This window comes from Nannobrachium achirus (genome assembly GCF_963921795.1).
Source record: "Nannobrachium achirus genome assembly, chromosome: 9".
NCBI classification, from domain to species: Eukaryota; Metazoa; Chordata; class Actinopteri; order Myctophiformes; family Myctophidae; genus Nannobrachium; species Nannobrachium achirus.
Window position 1 is genome coordinate 24796494 of NC_137818.1, and position 16769 is coordinate 24813262.

Below are 16769 nucleotides of genomic sequence, written 5' to 3' on the forward strand. Positions count from 1 at the left end.
TCAATGTTAATTTAACTCTGAGTGTATACCGGTACATAATGTATCAAAATGGACCCATCACACTCTCTGACTCCCCTGGAAAATGGACGGGTCCATTTGGTTCCATTAGTAAACTGTCAACGTTATCTAGACTTGTAAGGGTCAATTTAGACCCCCATAAAGGAACCTTGAGGGGAAAGCCTGGTGAGGCGAGGTTAAAGGAACCTAGAGAGTCCCTAAAATCCACTTTGAGAACCACTGGGCTACATCATATGGGCTACATCATATAGCCTACAACTGTAGGACAGTTTGCTGTCTTCGGCTAAACTTTGGTTAAATGTTCTTCTAGGACATCTCATAAACTGAAAACATAAAACTTACCAAAATGAGAAGAGAATGCAACAACGACTGCCCCACCACGCCATGCTGTGCCTCTAAATGCCCAAATTGACCTCGTTGACATGGAAATACGTCAAATGTTTTGGATAGGTGACATCTTAAAACTTATTGACAAAACACGACTGGTCTATTAGTATTTTGAAACCAAACCCCCAGTGGTGTAAAGTAACTATAGGCTAAGTACATTTACTTCAAAATAGGAGTACTTTTTCCACCACTGCAAGTCAACTAGGTGATGTAATGTTGGTAAGAGACTGCCATCTGCTGGACAAAGGTATTAAAAACAGTGAACATCTGATAGCATGACGTGTAGCGGAAGCACATTACGTAAACAACAGCAGCAGCAGAGGCTGGCAAGAGTTGCTGTGAAGATGGTGTACGTGTCAAACGGTAAGTGGTTTTAAACGTTATTAATGTTATCTATCACCTGCATTTTGAGCATCTATAGCTAAATATTATTTGTGCTGTTGGTGATTCATCGTACAAAACATTGACGTTGGTTTGATCGGTGGCCTAGGCGGCTAGGCCAGCAGTGTTTTGACAGGCATATAGCTCGCTAACGCTAGCTTGTCTCTCTGACAAATGTTAGGTTAACAACAAAGTTAAGTTAAACTTGTTCGTTTTTAGAACACTTCTTTGTATTCCCTTGTAAATACATTATGCTTAGGCCGACAATATTCCCCAAGTTCACCTGCTACACTGGATTTCATTGGAATCACCCGGCATTGATGGTCAATGGTTTACTTTTAATTGATTTAGCATTCTATGGACAATTACCTGCTGCCTTGGGTGACAAGAGAAGAGATGACGTATCATGATATGTGCAATACATTTTCTTAGGCACCCCTTGGTTTGTTGATGGGGTCATCATATCTCTTGTCTTCTCCTGTCTTCCCCCTGTTGTGTGCCCCTTCTTTCCTCCCCTCCTTTTTCAGGTCAGGTTCTTGACAACAGGACGCAGTCGCCATGGCGACTATCCTTGCTGGTTGACCTGTTTTGGGGAGCAGTGGAGTTCATTGGCCTGTTGTGAGTCAACCACCCCAGATCTGTCTCTCTCTCTCTCACACACACACACACACACACACACACACACACACACACACACACACACACACACACACACACACACACACACACACACACACACCACTCATACCATAATAATAGATATAGACATACACATTAATTATGACTGTACTTTATAACTTACAATAATCCCCAACACATGTATCTAATTCACTTTGAGTTATACCAGCAAGAAAGGGTCTAATGAATGCGTGGCTCACTCAAGGATCTCAGACTTCATGTTGCCAGTCTTTCAGCCCGATCTGACCACCATTGCTACTTCCTTGGCTCTTTTGGCAGTGTGCACAAGTCCTTGACAAACATACTCATCCATGTGAACACAGCGGAGCGCTCCCTACCTCCGGTTCAGCCAATCACAAGCTTCCGTGGGCGGGTCTTAACTGAACCGGGATGCTTTTTTGATACATGCCTTTGCAAACCACTGGACTGATTGGCACCAAACCTTCATTAGTCAATCTGATCGGGCTGAATCCTTGGCCAAATTTGGAATCATATGACTTAAAGTTGTACTATGTAACTTTTTTTATAAAACAAATCTTAAAATTCTCCTAACTATTAAATCACAAAAGTTTTAGAAGATCCGCGCCGTGAATTTCAGCCTGTAAAGCCTTCTCTGTATGTAAACTGAGATCCTTGCCGTGGACCGGATCTCGCGCCAAAATTGCGTCATCACACTACCGGCCAATCACAGCGAGGGTTATACAACTGCCGGCCAATCACAGCGCATCTTGAAGTGGGGTCGCTATGGCAGCCATATTTGTTGTCGCCCGTTTGTACCATCCCTTCTCTAGGTAATTTCGCCTACCAGGCAGGGTGAAGGAGTCCGTATCTCTGGAATTACTGAACGCACAGGAACAAGGGACCCCTTAAAAGATAGATCTCAGCGAGGTGGAGGCAGACGCGGGGGTCTGAAGGTACGAAAAACGTCCGAAAGACGCGGACGCGACCGCGGTTTGCTATAGGGCTAATGACCACTAGTTGGGCATCTTACACAGTATGGCTTTAACAGACATGATTCATAGATTAATGTCACAGGCTGTCTGAGATCCACATAGTAACCTTGCTGTTCCCATGTGGATCCTGAGATATCAGATGTCATGGTAGTTGTTTCATTCTTTCTTTTGCTTTAAACCAGGTTAGGTTCTATCTAATATCTCAAGACATATACTGCTGCGGGATGGGTTTCCAGATTGGGTCCTGTCTGGCATTATATCCTACTTTTGTGTCCCATTTCATTCTCTTGGTACTGGACTGTCTAAATGAAGCAGAACTGTCTCAAAATAATACTAGAGAAATATTAACTGCTCCTTGTTGTCTTCCAGCTTTCAGTCTCTGGTTCAGCCTGATCTGACAAAGGATGGAAAAGCTGGTACCTCACGTTTCAATGATGGCAAAGGGTAGGTCCTACTCTTTTCTGCATTAAGGGTAGTATCAAAGATCAACAAATACTGAACATTAATGAGTCCTGCCTACATGTGCAAATTGGCTCTCTGACTAGCAATGTTTAAAACAAAACTGCTGAACTACAATAAAAAAAAAAGTAAAGTACATTTTGCTTATCATTTCACTCATTGAGGCATGGTTTGAATTGTTGATAACTTGCAGAAGAGGAAAAGGCCTCCTAATGAACATCATTTGTATGCAACAATGTTAGCTGCATGACAGAGAATGTAATCCCAATTATTTTACCAGGCATTGAATACTGCAATACATTTAACTTATCAGTGGTTCCACCAGGGTGATTTGTTTTCATATCCTTTTTCTCTCATCTTTTCTCATGCTGGTTTCTCTCTTGTATGTAGTCCCCCTGGTCCCCCTGGTGGTAGGAGGAGGATGGGCAGGATAAACCATGGTGGAGGCCCCAGTGCTCCACCTATGGGGGGAGGAGGATGAGGAAGGTAAGCGCCCTGCTCTGCCCCCTTACATTATAGACAGAGGTTGGCCTTCGACTAATCCTGAGCCCCTGTATTGCTGACTTTACAATACTATCACCTACTATTACAAGAAACCAACAGTCAGTGAGTGCAAGGAGCAATTGTAATTGTGAATTTTCCAGTAAAATAGCGGAGCCAATGAGTACACGAAAAAAATCACACCCAGTCTGAAGTGAGTGGTGCATTTTATGAGTTAATTTCATTAAGCGTCCCGCGAAGCTTGGCCAGTGAGCCAAGCGTGGTACATACGTACATACATACACACAAAGCCAGATGTTTTTAAGCAGTGCTAGACGTGCCGATGTCATGTTTGACATTAGCCCCATTTCCACTGTAGGGCCAACCCAGAACTAGAACCAGAACTTTCAAGAACCTGTGAAGTTCCGGGACCAAGTTCTGCTTACGTTTCCATATAACCAGAACTAACCGGAAGGTCCCAAAAAAAGACCAGCAGCGTTGCTGGCCCCTCCCATAGGTTCCCAGAACTAAAGTTTAGTTCTACCTCAGGAGCAGGACCTTGTCTGGAACCGGGCCGTACGCAATGGAAACAAAACCAGAACCAAAAAAATAGGTTCGGGTTCCACCTTGCAGTAGAAAAGGGGCTTTTGTGTATGTCCGTTTGTACACTGCATGTACGTCCGTATCCGTATGTCCCTTTTCTAGGCTACATCATCATAACTGTAGTTAGCGTTCTACTCGAACCCACAGTTTTTTTCAGAACAGTATTTTCTAGTGTGAAATGACCACTGCTTGCTATACACGGGTGTGATTCTTATGTATAATATGAAGTTCCATTCATTTGATTTTTATCTCATTCCTACCAAATTTGCCTTTTACCTTTCTCTCCAGGTAAACGCCTACACGTCTAGTGTAGGCATGGGGTGTGATGGCACAGGCTCTCTGTTCAGAACCTAAGCCATGATGTCACCCCCTCCTCATTGGTTGCCTCTGCCATTGGCAGATTCTTGACGCCTTCCTGGGAATTCCTACACGTAGGGGCCAGGATGGCTGAACCAGGCAGCTGCACTAAACTTCCTCCCTTCCTATTCCTGATAACTCCCCCAAACCCCATTGTAAAATCCATTGTTTCATCAATTTGTAACTCTTGATTGTACAGTAGAAAATGTAACCAAATTGGCCTATTACATTTGTTCACTCTGTTAAACACTGGGGGAATTTTACCTAGTCACAACTATCTCACAGGGATGTATTATGTTACTGTCCTTCCGTTAAGAATGAATTGAAGAAGTTAGTTTGTCATTGTTTTGTATCCTTCTGTTTGAATAAAGATTTGCGCTGTTTACACATTTTTACTGGCATGTATCATTCCAGAACCACCAAAGTTCTAATGATAATGTATCTAGATCTTTATACTATTTCACTCACTTTTATACCATTAGGGTATGGATCACACCAAACCACTGACCTATGAGAGTGGATTCCCGATTCCACCAAGGTATTTCAATGGGAATGGTGCGGTTTCCTGCCAGTAGAGGATTTCTGCGAAAACCGCTCCCATTCTAATAGAAATGCATTGGCGGAATCGGGAATCCACTCAGTTAGTTTGGTGTTACACTTGGGGCACGGTCACATCGGATTTCTATAAATCTGCTCCATTCCCATTGAAATGCATTGGCAGAATCCGCTTATCAGCTGGAAACCATACTTTGGTGTGAGCTCAATGCTTTGCATGGCAACGTGTTGTGATCTTGTAGACCTGCAATCTTCAAAAATGTCCCTTACCTAAAACATGTCTCTTATGGGTCCTGTACACAATAGATAATAAAGAACCCTGAACCTTGAATATTATTATAGCTTTAATTATTAGGCCAGTTTCTCATTGCATTCTGAACAACCAACTGGATCGGTTGTCTGCAACAAACGTTATATTTTTGATGCATGAGTGTTTGTTGTTGATCAAGATCAAGTCTCCTTTTACAGTAGAATGTTTTCAGCATTGATATTAGTCCCGACTCCTTAGTCAACATGACTGCATCACTGTGTTTATACACATACACACTAGTCATGTTGAAGAAAACACAAAATAGATAAAACTGGGTCTTGCTGTATTGCTCAAGCTGCACTGCAGTGTCTATTCACAGGCACAAACCCACTACTGAGCAGCACAGGGGCTTTGACCTGCTACATTTTCTGACCTGGGCCAGTTCTCCCCTACTTAGGAGACCTGGTGGTCCTGGGCTCCCCCTGCCCAGGAGCTCCATATCGATACAGAACTTAGTGCAGACACCCCATCAACATAGTCCACTGCTGCAGCTCAGAACCCCTGTGCTCAAACGGTCCACCACGCACACCGCTGCATTCTCATCGGAATGGAAAACCAGTCAACATCTTCCTCTTATAAACTTTAAAGTGCATAGTGGTGGACAAAGCAGGCTACACAACCCCAACTTTTGTTTAGTAATATTTAAACATTTGCTCATCAGATGATCTGGAGATTTTGTCAAGTAAAGCATAATAATGACCATTGTTAGGAAAAGGTTTTGTTTAACAAGTCAAGCAAAGTTGAGGATATCTATTACAGTGGTTAGATTTGGATTTTAACAACAAAATGAGAAAGGAAACATCCCCAGATTTGTCCAAATGTATATACAGTAAAACAGATGTTATGTCTTCACTGTCGTGAAATTAATTTTGTGGCACTAGTACTGACAGACTTAAGAACCCATTTCAGTTTGTGTCCAAAACAATACTACACTGTGAGTGACATTTGATCTAGATTCAGACTTTTACTAAAAATATGTACTAGCATTGATAACAAATTTACCTTAAAGAACCCCCGCCCCCAAAATGTTATGCTTCATTCCAGACAGATGCAGTGAGGGATATAACATGGCATGGGTTTTTACCACTGGGATGCACAAATACTTACAAATTAGTTGACAACCATCTCATGTTTCAGCTGTGTCAGTCTGTATCCTATATCATCACCCCAAAAGGTCATTTGGAAAAACTATTTAACAGTTTAGGACACTATTTTCGAATCTTCCCTCTGGTTCTCTCTCAACCATTTTAATATCCAAACGAAACATAAATTATCGCTTTTATATACTTAATCGTAAGACGAATAGCAAAAATAGCCGATTTACAAGCTTACAACACATTTGAAATAGTTTTTCGCCTGCCAAAGGCCTCTCTCTCCACATGAAGTTCCAACCACAGGGTGAGCCACAGAGCAGAGAGTCTTTGGGGCATCACGCTAGGGACTCACAGTGCCTTGCTCAATGCTCAAGTCACCAGCAGTACTGTGACAAATATGAGACTTGGACCCGGTTTCTCTACCACCATACAGACCGTTGTCTTGCAGTATGTACTTTGCCTTATTTGTTTTAATTGTTCATTTCATGTGGATGTTCTCCGTATTCCTGGTCGGGCCACCAGGAAGAGCCTGGTGGCCCGAAACGTTGCCACCATTTGGGAGCACATTACTGGTACATGTTCTGTTCTCAGTGTTCACCAGACGAATGCAGCCCTCTCACGGAGCATGCGGACGCCAAAACGATGCCACTCTCTCTGGTGGATCCACATCTCCTGGGTGGTGTCCAAACACGCCAGCACCGCTCCACCTTTCCACGAGATCAGACGAGGGTCCATATCCTGCAGAACGTCCACATATCACTACACTTAAAATATATACAGTATTAAGTCATCGACTGCTTTACCACAAGTTTCCCCGAGTTATCCCATATGTCCAGGCCGCCACGCCCGAGTTTCGGGCCGTTTTTGCAAAACCTCCTTCTATCTACTAGGCATGATCGCGAAGTTGCATGTTTGACCCCCATACCAACCCCATCTTTCAAACATGGCAGCCATGTTTGTTTACATTTGATGAAAACATAATGGCTATCTCATGAATGCCTTAACGGATTTGCAAGCGGATGTTTTTGTTTGAAAGCTGTGAACAGCATGCACACAAGTGGTGCATGATCTAGGCATGGGCGTGCATGATCCGTGCACTATGTACATGGAAGTCTATGGAGACTTGTGTCATCCTGGAACTTCAAAGAGATTTTTTAAATGCAGCGAATGAATTGAGTGACCTACAAACAACCTCAGATTATTTGTCTAAATTACAGAACATCTATTAGTTAAATATCCATGGACTACTGGTAAATTCATCAAATTACAATATGTGACAATGGCCGATGCATGCCAAATTTGAATTTAGTAACAAGTATTTACAATAGAAATCATCTGCACTCTAGACTGAAGCATTTGATTCGATTAGACTGCTTTGAAGATGACTGCTATGGTTGGAAAGGATAGTAAAATATTAAGCTCCTTGTTGAATTTTGTTTGGAATTAAGCAAAATCCTGTGCATGATTATTAGTCCGGGAAAAAAGGGTGATTTTTGGCTGAACGTGGTTTCGACGGTAAAAGTTTTTTTTCTCAACTGATTCTTGTAGCTTGGGGTCACCTCTTAAGGATTCAAGATGATGACCAGTGATATCCATTGAGCATTTTTTATTATTAACCCCTTAATGCCTGAAACATGGGCTCCCATTGACTTTCTATACAGGAGGAAAATACCCAGAAAAAGATTATTTTTCTGGGTATTTAAGGAGGATCTGAGGGGTCTAACTAGGGGGTTGTCATGATGCTGAATACATTGCAGGCATTTGTTTTGCACAAAAAACATTCCGTGGGCTAGAAATGGCCTCAGAAAACAATACACGTATGGGTGAGTATTCATGTTAGTCGGAGGCCTTAGGGTTTTTTTTCTCGTGCTAATCAGTCTAAAAGTGCAACATTTTGCACAGATGTAGCTCAGGGCATGCTCTAATGATTTAGCTAGGGCGCCCGAGTCTGCGACATTCGGGGTCGCCACAGCGGCCAAATCAAGTGATGAAAAGTGATGAGTCATCACTTTTGTGGGTGTTGTGGTGACCCCGAAGGTCGCCGACTCGGGCGCCCTAGCTAAATCATTAGAGCATGCCCTGAGCTACATCTGTGCAAAATTTTGCACTTTTAGACTGATTAGCATGAGAAAAAAAAACCTAAGGCCTCCGACTAACATGAATACTCACCCATACGTGTATTGTTTTCTGAGGCTATTTCTAGCCCACGGAATGTTTTTTTTTGTGCAAAACAAATGCCTGCAATGGATTCAGCATCATGACAAACCCTTAGTTAGACCCCTCAGATCCTCCTTAAATGCCCAGAAAAATAATCTTTTTCTGGGTATTTTCCTCCTGTATAGAAAGTCAATGGGAGCCCATGTTTCAGGCATTAAGGGGTTAATAATAAAAAATGCTCAATGGATATCACTGGTCATCATCTTGAATCCTTAAGAGGTGACCCCAAGCTACAAGAATCAGTTGAGAAAAAAACTTTTACAGGCGAATGAATCCACGTTCACCCCCACGGCTCCCGGACTATATGGTTCCAGCACAGGCATGGAGCTTCTCATTTACAGTCAGTTCATGTTTTCCTCAAAGATCAGTTCAGGTCTAAGTTACCCTTTCTTTTAAAATGTTCTGTTTTATTAGATACAATGGTGTTAAAAGAAAAGGGCCAAGAGGACAGAAAGGGGTAACCACTAAAGCCCTACATACCATAGTCCTACGACAATGTTGTGAGGCAAAAATAGTTATCTACAAGCTCACAACACACCACAATGCATTGTGAGGTTCTGTAATAATTTGCCGGGAAAATAGGGACACCAGATTTAGTGGTTAAAGAGGCCTTGAGGCAAATTCGTACTCGTTAAATCTCTGCCTACGTGGTGCGGTACATGCACCACTCACCATAAGTACCACGGACTGAGTGCCAATCAGGTTGAGGACATTATATGAAATACACAGTAAAAACCTCTGTTAATTTAACTCTTGAAACAAAGTTGTTAGTCTTTGTACTGCATACAGTATCAGATCACCTTGGGACGTGTGATGACTTCCACATTGTCGACCAGCCTCCTGAAAGAGGGCGGCATCTTGTTGATGATGCGATGGAGTAGGAACTCCTGGGCACCGTGGAACATCAGGCCTCCACCCACCACCAGGATGGAGCTGTACATCTTACGCTTTGTCTCATCAGATGCTGCCAAATAAAGAAAGATATGTTAATACTACTTGTGTCAAAAGTTGATGGCAATTGTTTTTATTTGTAAAAATGTTTTTAATATTTTTGTGAATTTATTTTTGCGAATGGAAATATGTTTTTCCTCATGTTGTGATTAAGACGTTTGTGGAAAAGAAAATAGCCTATAAATAAAATAAGAAGTCTTCAGGTTCTTACACACCAGCAGCATTTATTTTGTGCGTGCGAAAGGTTTTCCTGAACATAGCTTTTCGATCCGTGTCTTTACTCATTAGTACACACTCACCAAATGTACAAAGCGATGCAATTTGTATTTGGAACTAGGTAGAATTTTCACAATTTTTGTATCGTTTATGAACTCATTCTTTGCTTTTTCCTCAATGTTGCTCCTCACCACAACAGTCGATGCTGTGCAGTATTGCCTTGTCCAGACCCAGGGCCTTGCTCTCAAACTGGCTCATTATGGCCGTCTTCCTGGAGAGCAGGCTGGAGGGGGGCTCCTCTACCTCTCCGGCTCCCAGAAGGCCCTCGCCCTGGGAAGGGCCCAGTTCCATCTCCGCCTGGCTTCCACCACCAAAACCACTGCCTCCACCACCACCGCCACCCCTGGTGGGGTCAGAGGGGTCGCCACTCCCTCCCTGTCCACTCAGCTCGCCTTCCACACCCCCTCCTGGTCTGGAGACGGTCTTCCTGTCTACAGAGGACTTGGAGGACTGGAGAGGGGATGGAGGGAGAAGGGTGGGAGAGAGAAAAGGAGGTGGGAGGAAGGAATGGAACAGGAAGAGGTTGAAGATGGAGATGGGTAGAATGAAGCAGAAAGGGAGCGAACAGAGAAAGAGAAAGGCAAAGAGTGGGAACAGACGTAAATAGTGGGAAGTGTGTGTGTGTGTGTGTGTGTGTGTGTGTGTGTGTGTGTGTGCGTGCGTGCGTGCGTGCGTGCGTGCGTGCGTGCGTGCGTGCGTTACCTGGTCTTGTTTACTCTGGGTGCCCAGCAGGTAGTGCTCATCGTGAGGATCCTCTGGGTCGCCTTGGGAACGGTACTGCAGTGATGTCATCTTCTGACCCACAATGCCAAATGTTGTAGGATAGAACAGACCCATAGGTGCCTGAATGAAGACATGTGAATGAGACACACAGAGAAGATGCTGTGTGTGTGTGTGTGTGTGTGTGTGTGTGTGTGTGTGTGTTCTAAAAAGGCAAAACTAATATTTGTAATAAATTACCTGTAACTTTTCATCTCCTAGTCGAACCTGGTACAGAAGAGCTGGGGCTTCTGGGAAACGTGTGCGGAACTCATGATCTTGTAGTCCTGATATGTCCTTGGTGCAGAGGAAAAGAAAAACAATTATATTTATGTTCCAAGCCCTGAATTCTGTGCACTGACTCAATATCTCTTTGCAGTTGAGGAGAACAATGGTAGTTATTGAAATTGGAAGTCTGAAAGGGTGCTTTCTTTGTATCTCATGAAGGTAGTAGAATGTCTTCAAGTTGTGTATACACACACACACACACACACACACACACACACACACACACACACACACCTGGTTTAAGTGACAGAAGGTCTCTTTGAGCTGTTGTAGTAGTTGACAGTCAAGTCTATTGGACAGTTGACATTCTCTGTAGGGGAAGCCTGCCCTCTGCAGGAGCCAAAAGAAACTGCGAGTCACATCTGACCCACCATATGCCAGACATAACCTGCAGACAGGCAAAATAACATATAGACAAAAGTTAAATTGTAGACTATATATATATATATATATATATATATATATATATATATATATATATATATATATATATATATATATATATATATATATACATACATAGAACTCTACACTCCATGGCATGAGTAATCGAACTATTCCTTTAACAGCATTTATCATTACATAGCAGAATCTCCTTGTTCCAGACAGATAATGTACATCTGTAAACTTACATAAATAAAGATGTTGTGCACACATAGTATCCCTTACTTTAATTTGCAGATATAAGGGATCATATTATAAAACATACATTAATCCCTGCTTGGCACTCAGCATCAAGGGTTGGATTGGGGGGGTTGATCACCACCACCAATGGGGATCCTGTCTGTCTGTCTGTCTGTCTGTCTGTCTGTCTGTCTGTCTGTCTGTCTGTCTGTCTGTCTGACTGACCAGCTCAGTGGCCTTGTGGTTAGAGTGTCCGCCCTGAGACTGGGAGGTCGGGGGTTCAATTCCCCGGCCGGGTCATACCAAAGACTATAAAAATGGGACCCAATGCCTCCCTGCTTGGCACTCAGCATCAAGGGTTGGATTGGGGGGGTTGATCACCACCAATGGGGGTCCAGGGACTACAGATGAAAATTAGCCCACGGCGGGCTAACTCTGGCTCATTTACATTGAAGTGAAAACTGACATGTCCATTAATGAGCACGGTCCCTGTCAAATAAACAGATCTTAACTCTTAAATCCACTGTAGCCCTATTTTCTTTGAAAAAACGCATCGCTATGCGTTATGAGCTTGTACAGTAGATCTTCCATTTCTGCCAACATTTTGTACTTTTACTTTTGGTACTTTAAGTATAGTTTTACTCGAGTACATTTTGAATTCTGGACTTTTACTTGTAACAGAGTATTTCTACACAGCAGTATTGATACTTTTACTTGAGTAAAACATTTGAGTACTTTTTCCACCACTGCTAGCTCCTACCTAGAGTTGCGGTGGGACACCCCGTCCTCTACGCAGCACAGGCTGGTCTTCTGGTCCCCGACATCCACCACACAGGCACTGCTCAGCCCGCTGCCAAACGTAGCGCACACTGACTCCTGGTGCACAATGATGGCTGCATGCACAGGATGGGACACATGGTTACACTGTGATTGTGTAGTCGCGAGTAGTGCATGTTGCAGGTATGTGTGTGTGTGTTGGGGGGGCATGCTTTACCAGAGAAGCCCATGTTAAGAAGCAGCATGTTGACCAACTCCTTGACGTGCTGTCTGTTGTAGATGTCAGGCACCAATAGGATGCACCTGTAATACTGACAACCAATCAGAAACGGTTAACAGACAAATTTGACAATGCCTGTATATACCATAGATATAAAACACTAGATACCTGTGTGTGTGTGTGTGTGTGTGTGTGTAAAATGGTAGCAGCTCCAACTAGTGATACTGTGATGTATTTTACCTTTAGGTCTTTGAGGGGGATCTCGAGATTTTTCTGGATGACGTGGGTCCAAATGGTCTCTAGGTCTGTCAGGACAGCTGTCAGAGAGCCCCCTGGGCCAGTGTGCACATTGAGCTGTCCCCTCACCATGGGCCAGTGGATGTCATAACAATCTGATGGGTTCACATGCAGCGCCTGCATAGAATGAAGATGGAGGTTGGGAGACAGAGATAGATTGTTGGGAGAGAGAATGAAAGCTCATTAGAGATCGAGACTGAAAGAGGGAGGGAGAGAACACTGGTGAAGTTTAGGACAGAGAGATGGAGACAGTCACAAACTGAATGCAAGATCAAGAGAAAAGGAAAGGTTAGGGAGGCAAGCAGACAGAAAGACAAACCCAAAAACAAAAAGGGTGAGCTACAAAGAAAGTGTAGCTCATTTCACAGGCTATAAACTAATTTACACAGACTCACTGACCTCCTCCCCCACCAGGTACTGAGGGTGGTGGGCTGTGCTGGTCCACTTCACCCTGGAGCTGCTGTCCAAAACCCCTGGACGGATCTGACGGTTGTATGATCTGGCCTGAGGGCGGACAAATGCGCACGCACACACAAGCACACATACTACATTACTAAAACTAGAAACAAGCGTTTTTTGGGGCTAGACACTAGGGCTGCACAATATATCGTTATTGTATCTTAATCGAGGTATGACCATGCACAATATCAGTATCCCATAGGGCAAGCTATGGGCAATATCATTGCCCATATTGTTGACTTTTGCTACACTTAGAATATTAAAAAAACAAGAGTGGCACCCAATAGCACTTAAAATCAAGAGGGATATTGACTTGTTATTATGCAGTTTTTTGAATAATGCTTGGTTTTCACTGTTTAAAATATTGAATAGGACATTGTACGGTAATATCATGTATCAATATCGAAGTATTTAGCATAAATACAGAGATATGACATTTTGTCCGGCATATCATGCAGCTTTAACACACACACACACACACACACACACACACACACACACACACACACACACACACACACACACACACACACACACACACACACACACACACACACACACACACACACACACACACACACACACACACACTTACCTGTTCAGCTGAAACTGGCGTCCTCCGTATCCCATTTGACATCTTCTTGGACCAGATGGCCTGATCAACCATTTTAAGACCATTCTGCCTTTGTTCACCGCTCTCTGGTTTCTGTTGGAGAGAGAGCAGTACAGGGGAATACAAAGGGTTTTTATTGTCCATGCATATTTTCTTCACTTTAATGAGACAAAAATGTAATGACAGGGCTCCAGGGATGTGCAATTTTCCATTGCATATTCCTATTCCCTTTCAATATTTACAAAAGATATGACTGAAACTAATAATATGACTGGAAGGAAGTTGAAAATATTGTAATATGACTGGAAGGAAGTAGAGAGAGACAACATTGGCAGGCTAGTTATTTAAGGGCAGTGGAACAAGAATAAGCCATATAGATAAAGACACGCAGACTAATGACTAAACTATGGAATGTCCAAATATGATCATCAGTAACTTACATTCAGACCCTCTCTTATTAGCCATGGATCTTCATGTTTGGGCTGTCCATTCTGCTTGTGTCTGCGGCCTATCACATGTGGGATTGTCACTGGAAGTGTATCAGTTGCTCTGCCGATTCTGAGTGACCTCGAACCAGGGTGGATGACAACTACAAAGTTGCTTTGTATTTGCTGAAAAAAGATAAAACATTATAAGCATTATAAGAGTACAATACTTAGGAACATCAAGCCATAAGCTGACGATGGGAACTTACTATTATTGTATTTTCCAGGTGAATGAGGTGTAATTGAACCTGACAGGTAAAATGATGCTTAAGTCATATGGGCTGGTCCATATAATTCTGACGCTAAGGACCAGAGGTCCAGCTAGCTTTAAACCTATGATAATAAAAAAAAAAAGCCTATGATAATACCTTGAGTTTACCAGACCACTTCAACTATGGTTTGTACACAGATACATGTTATTGTATCTTGAGTCCTGCAATTTACAAAAAAGGTTTTCGTTTCTAATTAATTATAAATTAAAGCAACAGATCAGTCAATTAAAGCAACAGATCAGTCAGCCTTGCCCTCTCCTGACACTTCTTTGTTTTTACCTACTGTTTATTTGTGTTTTATTTTTATTTATTTTCCTCCTGACTATATCTACTGCATAGTACTGTGTTCTAGCTGTCTGTCAGTCAATGTTATATGAGATACTTCAATGGTTTCCTGTGGAAATAAGCTTAGTCTTTTCTAGAATCTCATTTTAGTTGCCTTTGTACCAGTGAACTGTACCGTCATGAAACGGTACCTTTTTCTATGCAAACTTCTAATGAAGACTTCAATCAATCAATCAATCAAGTCTGAATGATCAGGGTGTTAAGATGGTGACAAATGAGAGTAGGTACATCCTTTACCAACGCGCTAAATGAAACAATATCCCTAGCCACAGACAAGGATGTAACTTTATACAGTAGTCATGTGAATTACTTATGAGTTATATGTTACATCTTACTTCTTGAAGAGGTTCTGGGATTGCAGGGGGGGCGATGGGTCGTTTGACCCCACGCTGCTGCTCCTTTTCTTTCTCTTTCTCTCGCTCTTTTTCCTTCTCCTTCCCGTTTTCTTGTTCTCTCTCAGCTTGGGTCATTTTGACCGTTTCGTTGTTTTAACAAAACCAATACTTTTCAAATCAGTGAGTTGAAATTTTAAAATTCCTTTCAAAAAAAGCAAATCATAAGATGGAAAATCGAGGCTACATGGAGCGTTATTGCTGCCACTGAAAAACATCAAACTTCCGTATTTTGGTCACGTGATACGAAGCAGCTTTATCTATTGGCTGACTGGAGTTTTCCCCTTGGCTCTGTTAAAGGAGTAGTTCATGCTTTATAGCGCCTCCCAGTGGTCATCAGAGTGAAAAAGTGTTTGCCTGTGTGAGATGTGTCCTTGATTATGTTTATGGCCTAACATAGGCATCAGGTTCTGTATACAGTATGTCCTAGAGAGTGAAGAAGGTATCTGTTTGCTGGTGCGTTTTCCAGTGCTTTTCTGTCAGCCATAGTGCAGCATAACACACTAGATCCCATAGTGAGTATACTTGCAACAGAGCAGCGATAGAATTAAGGACACCAGCAGCTGCTGGAGCCTGGGACAGTCAACCCCCTGCTACATGTAGAGCCACTGTGCCTTCTGAGCTTGTGTTCACAGGCCATGTGAGGTCCTGGGAGATGTATGCCCAAGGAATTTGAAGTCAGCTTTTCTGAAGCTTTACTTTAGCTCAGGTCATTCAAGCGTCTGATTGTATACTGGGGGAAAAGCTCTTTAGTATACAGTACTGTAGGCTACTGCCAGTGGTCTTGTGACAGTGGTTTGTTGAAAGGTCCTTGATCCATTCTGCATGTGCTGAGTCTGCTGACTGACATCCTGGTCAAGTTCTCAAGTAGTTTGGTCACCATTCGGCTGGGGATGATTCATGCCATGACTGTGTTGACAAACAACATAGCATTCAAGTAGCCTACGTGTCCCTTATGTTCCAAATGAGTCAGTGCCATATGGGTAGCTTTGCGTGGCATCTTCTGGTCACTCATCGGCTCAGTAGGCAAACTGTTGTTGGTACAGAGTGGGTGGAACTTGGAAGTTTCTGAATAGGTCATTAGCATTGTCATCGAACGTCAAATATGTGTGTGCTATAAACAGTATAATCCTCGTGTTAATTTGTTAGTTTACTCTGTGTGTACAAATTTCAACATAATTGTTGTGGTCCTATTATCCCTAGTAGTCTATCAGTTGACCTGGTTGACCTGTAAGCAAAGAGGAATTACGGTCCTCGCTAGAGGATACAGAGCAGTCAGAGACAGAGAGAGCAGGGGAGATTGTAGCCAACATCTTTGAATGAAATTGGGGCATTCAGCATCCAGTCGAGGAGTCTCTGCACTGCCTCCAACTAAACAGATGTGAGAGCTGTTTTCTCATTGTGTGTGTGTGAGACGCAGGCAAGGGCAAGACCCTGGAAACCTCATCCTTTTACACAGTGTACAAACTCATAGAAAATACATTCAGGAGTTGGTGTAGGAGTTAAATTTTGTTTCCAG

At 42.8% G+C, this 16769-nt stretch overlaps 2 protein-coding genes across 2 annotated transcripts; one reads left to right on the forward strand and one right to left on the reverse strand.

Moving 5' to 3' along the window:
• The first annotated feature begins 710 nt into the window (after positions 1-710).
• selenok (selenoprotein K) lies at positions 711-4709 on the forward strand. The gene is made up of 5 exons (XM_080733309.1): positions 711-768; positions 1314-1404; positions 2787-2861; positions 3267-3362; positions 4248-4709. The coding sequence occupies exons 1-4, from the start codon at positions 750-752 to the stop codon at positions 3355-3357; spliced, it is 276 nt and encodes a 91-aa protein (XP_080589435.1). The 5' UTR covers positions 711-749; the 3' UTR covers positions 3358-3362; positions 4248-4709.
• Positions 4710-5784: 1075 nt separating this feature from the next.
• On the reverse strand, positions 5785-15337 carry actr8 (actin related protein 8). The gene is made up of 13 exons (XM_080734018.1): positions 15194-15337; positions 14197-14367; positions 13739-13849; positions 13084-13188; positions 12628-12801; positions 12385-12478; positions 12151-12283; positions 11001-11154; positions 10680-10775; positions 10422-10562; positions 9851-10169; positions 9293-9456; positions 5785-7013 (listed from the first exon to the last, which is right to left on the reverse strand). Exons 1-13 carry the CDS (start codon positions 15326-15328, stop codon positions 6870-6872), a joined length of 1941 nt encoding a protein of 646 aa, XP_080590144.1. The 5' UTR covers positions 15329-15337; the 3' UTR covers positions 5785-6869.
• Positions 15338-16769: the final 1432 nt, after the last annotated feature.

Coding starts and splice junctions, on each gene's coding strand:
- selenok (XM_080733309.1), top strand. Junction 1,405..2,786: donor GTGGAGTTCATTGGCCTGTT/GTGAGTCAACCA, acceptor GTTGTCTTCCAG/CTTTCAGTCTCTGGTTCAGC. Junction 2,862..3,266: donor CGTTTCAATGATGGCAAAGG/GTAGGTCCTACT, acceptor TCTTGTATGTAG/TCCCCCTGGTCCCCCTGGTG.
- actr8 (XM_080734018.1), bottom strand. CDS start 15,328: ATGACCCAAGCTGAGAGAGAACAAGAAAACGGGAAGGAGAAGGAAAAA. Junction 12,284..12,384: donor TCTTAACATGGGCTTCTCTG/GTAAAGCATGCC, acceptor CTGTGCATGCAG/CCATCATTGTGCACCAGGAG. Junction 10,170..10,421: donor CCCAGAGTAAACAAGACCAG/GTAACGCACGCA, acceptor TCCCCTCTCCAG/TCCTCCAAGTCCTCTGTAGA.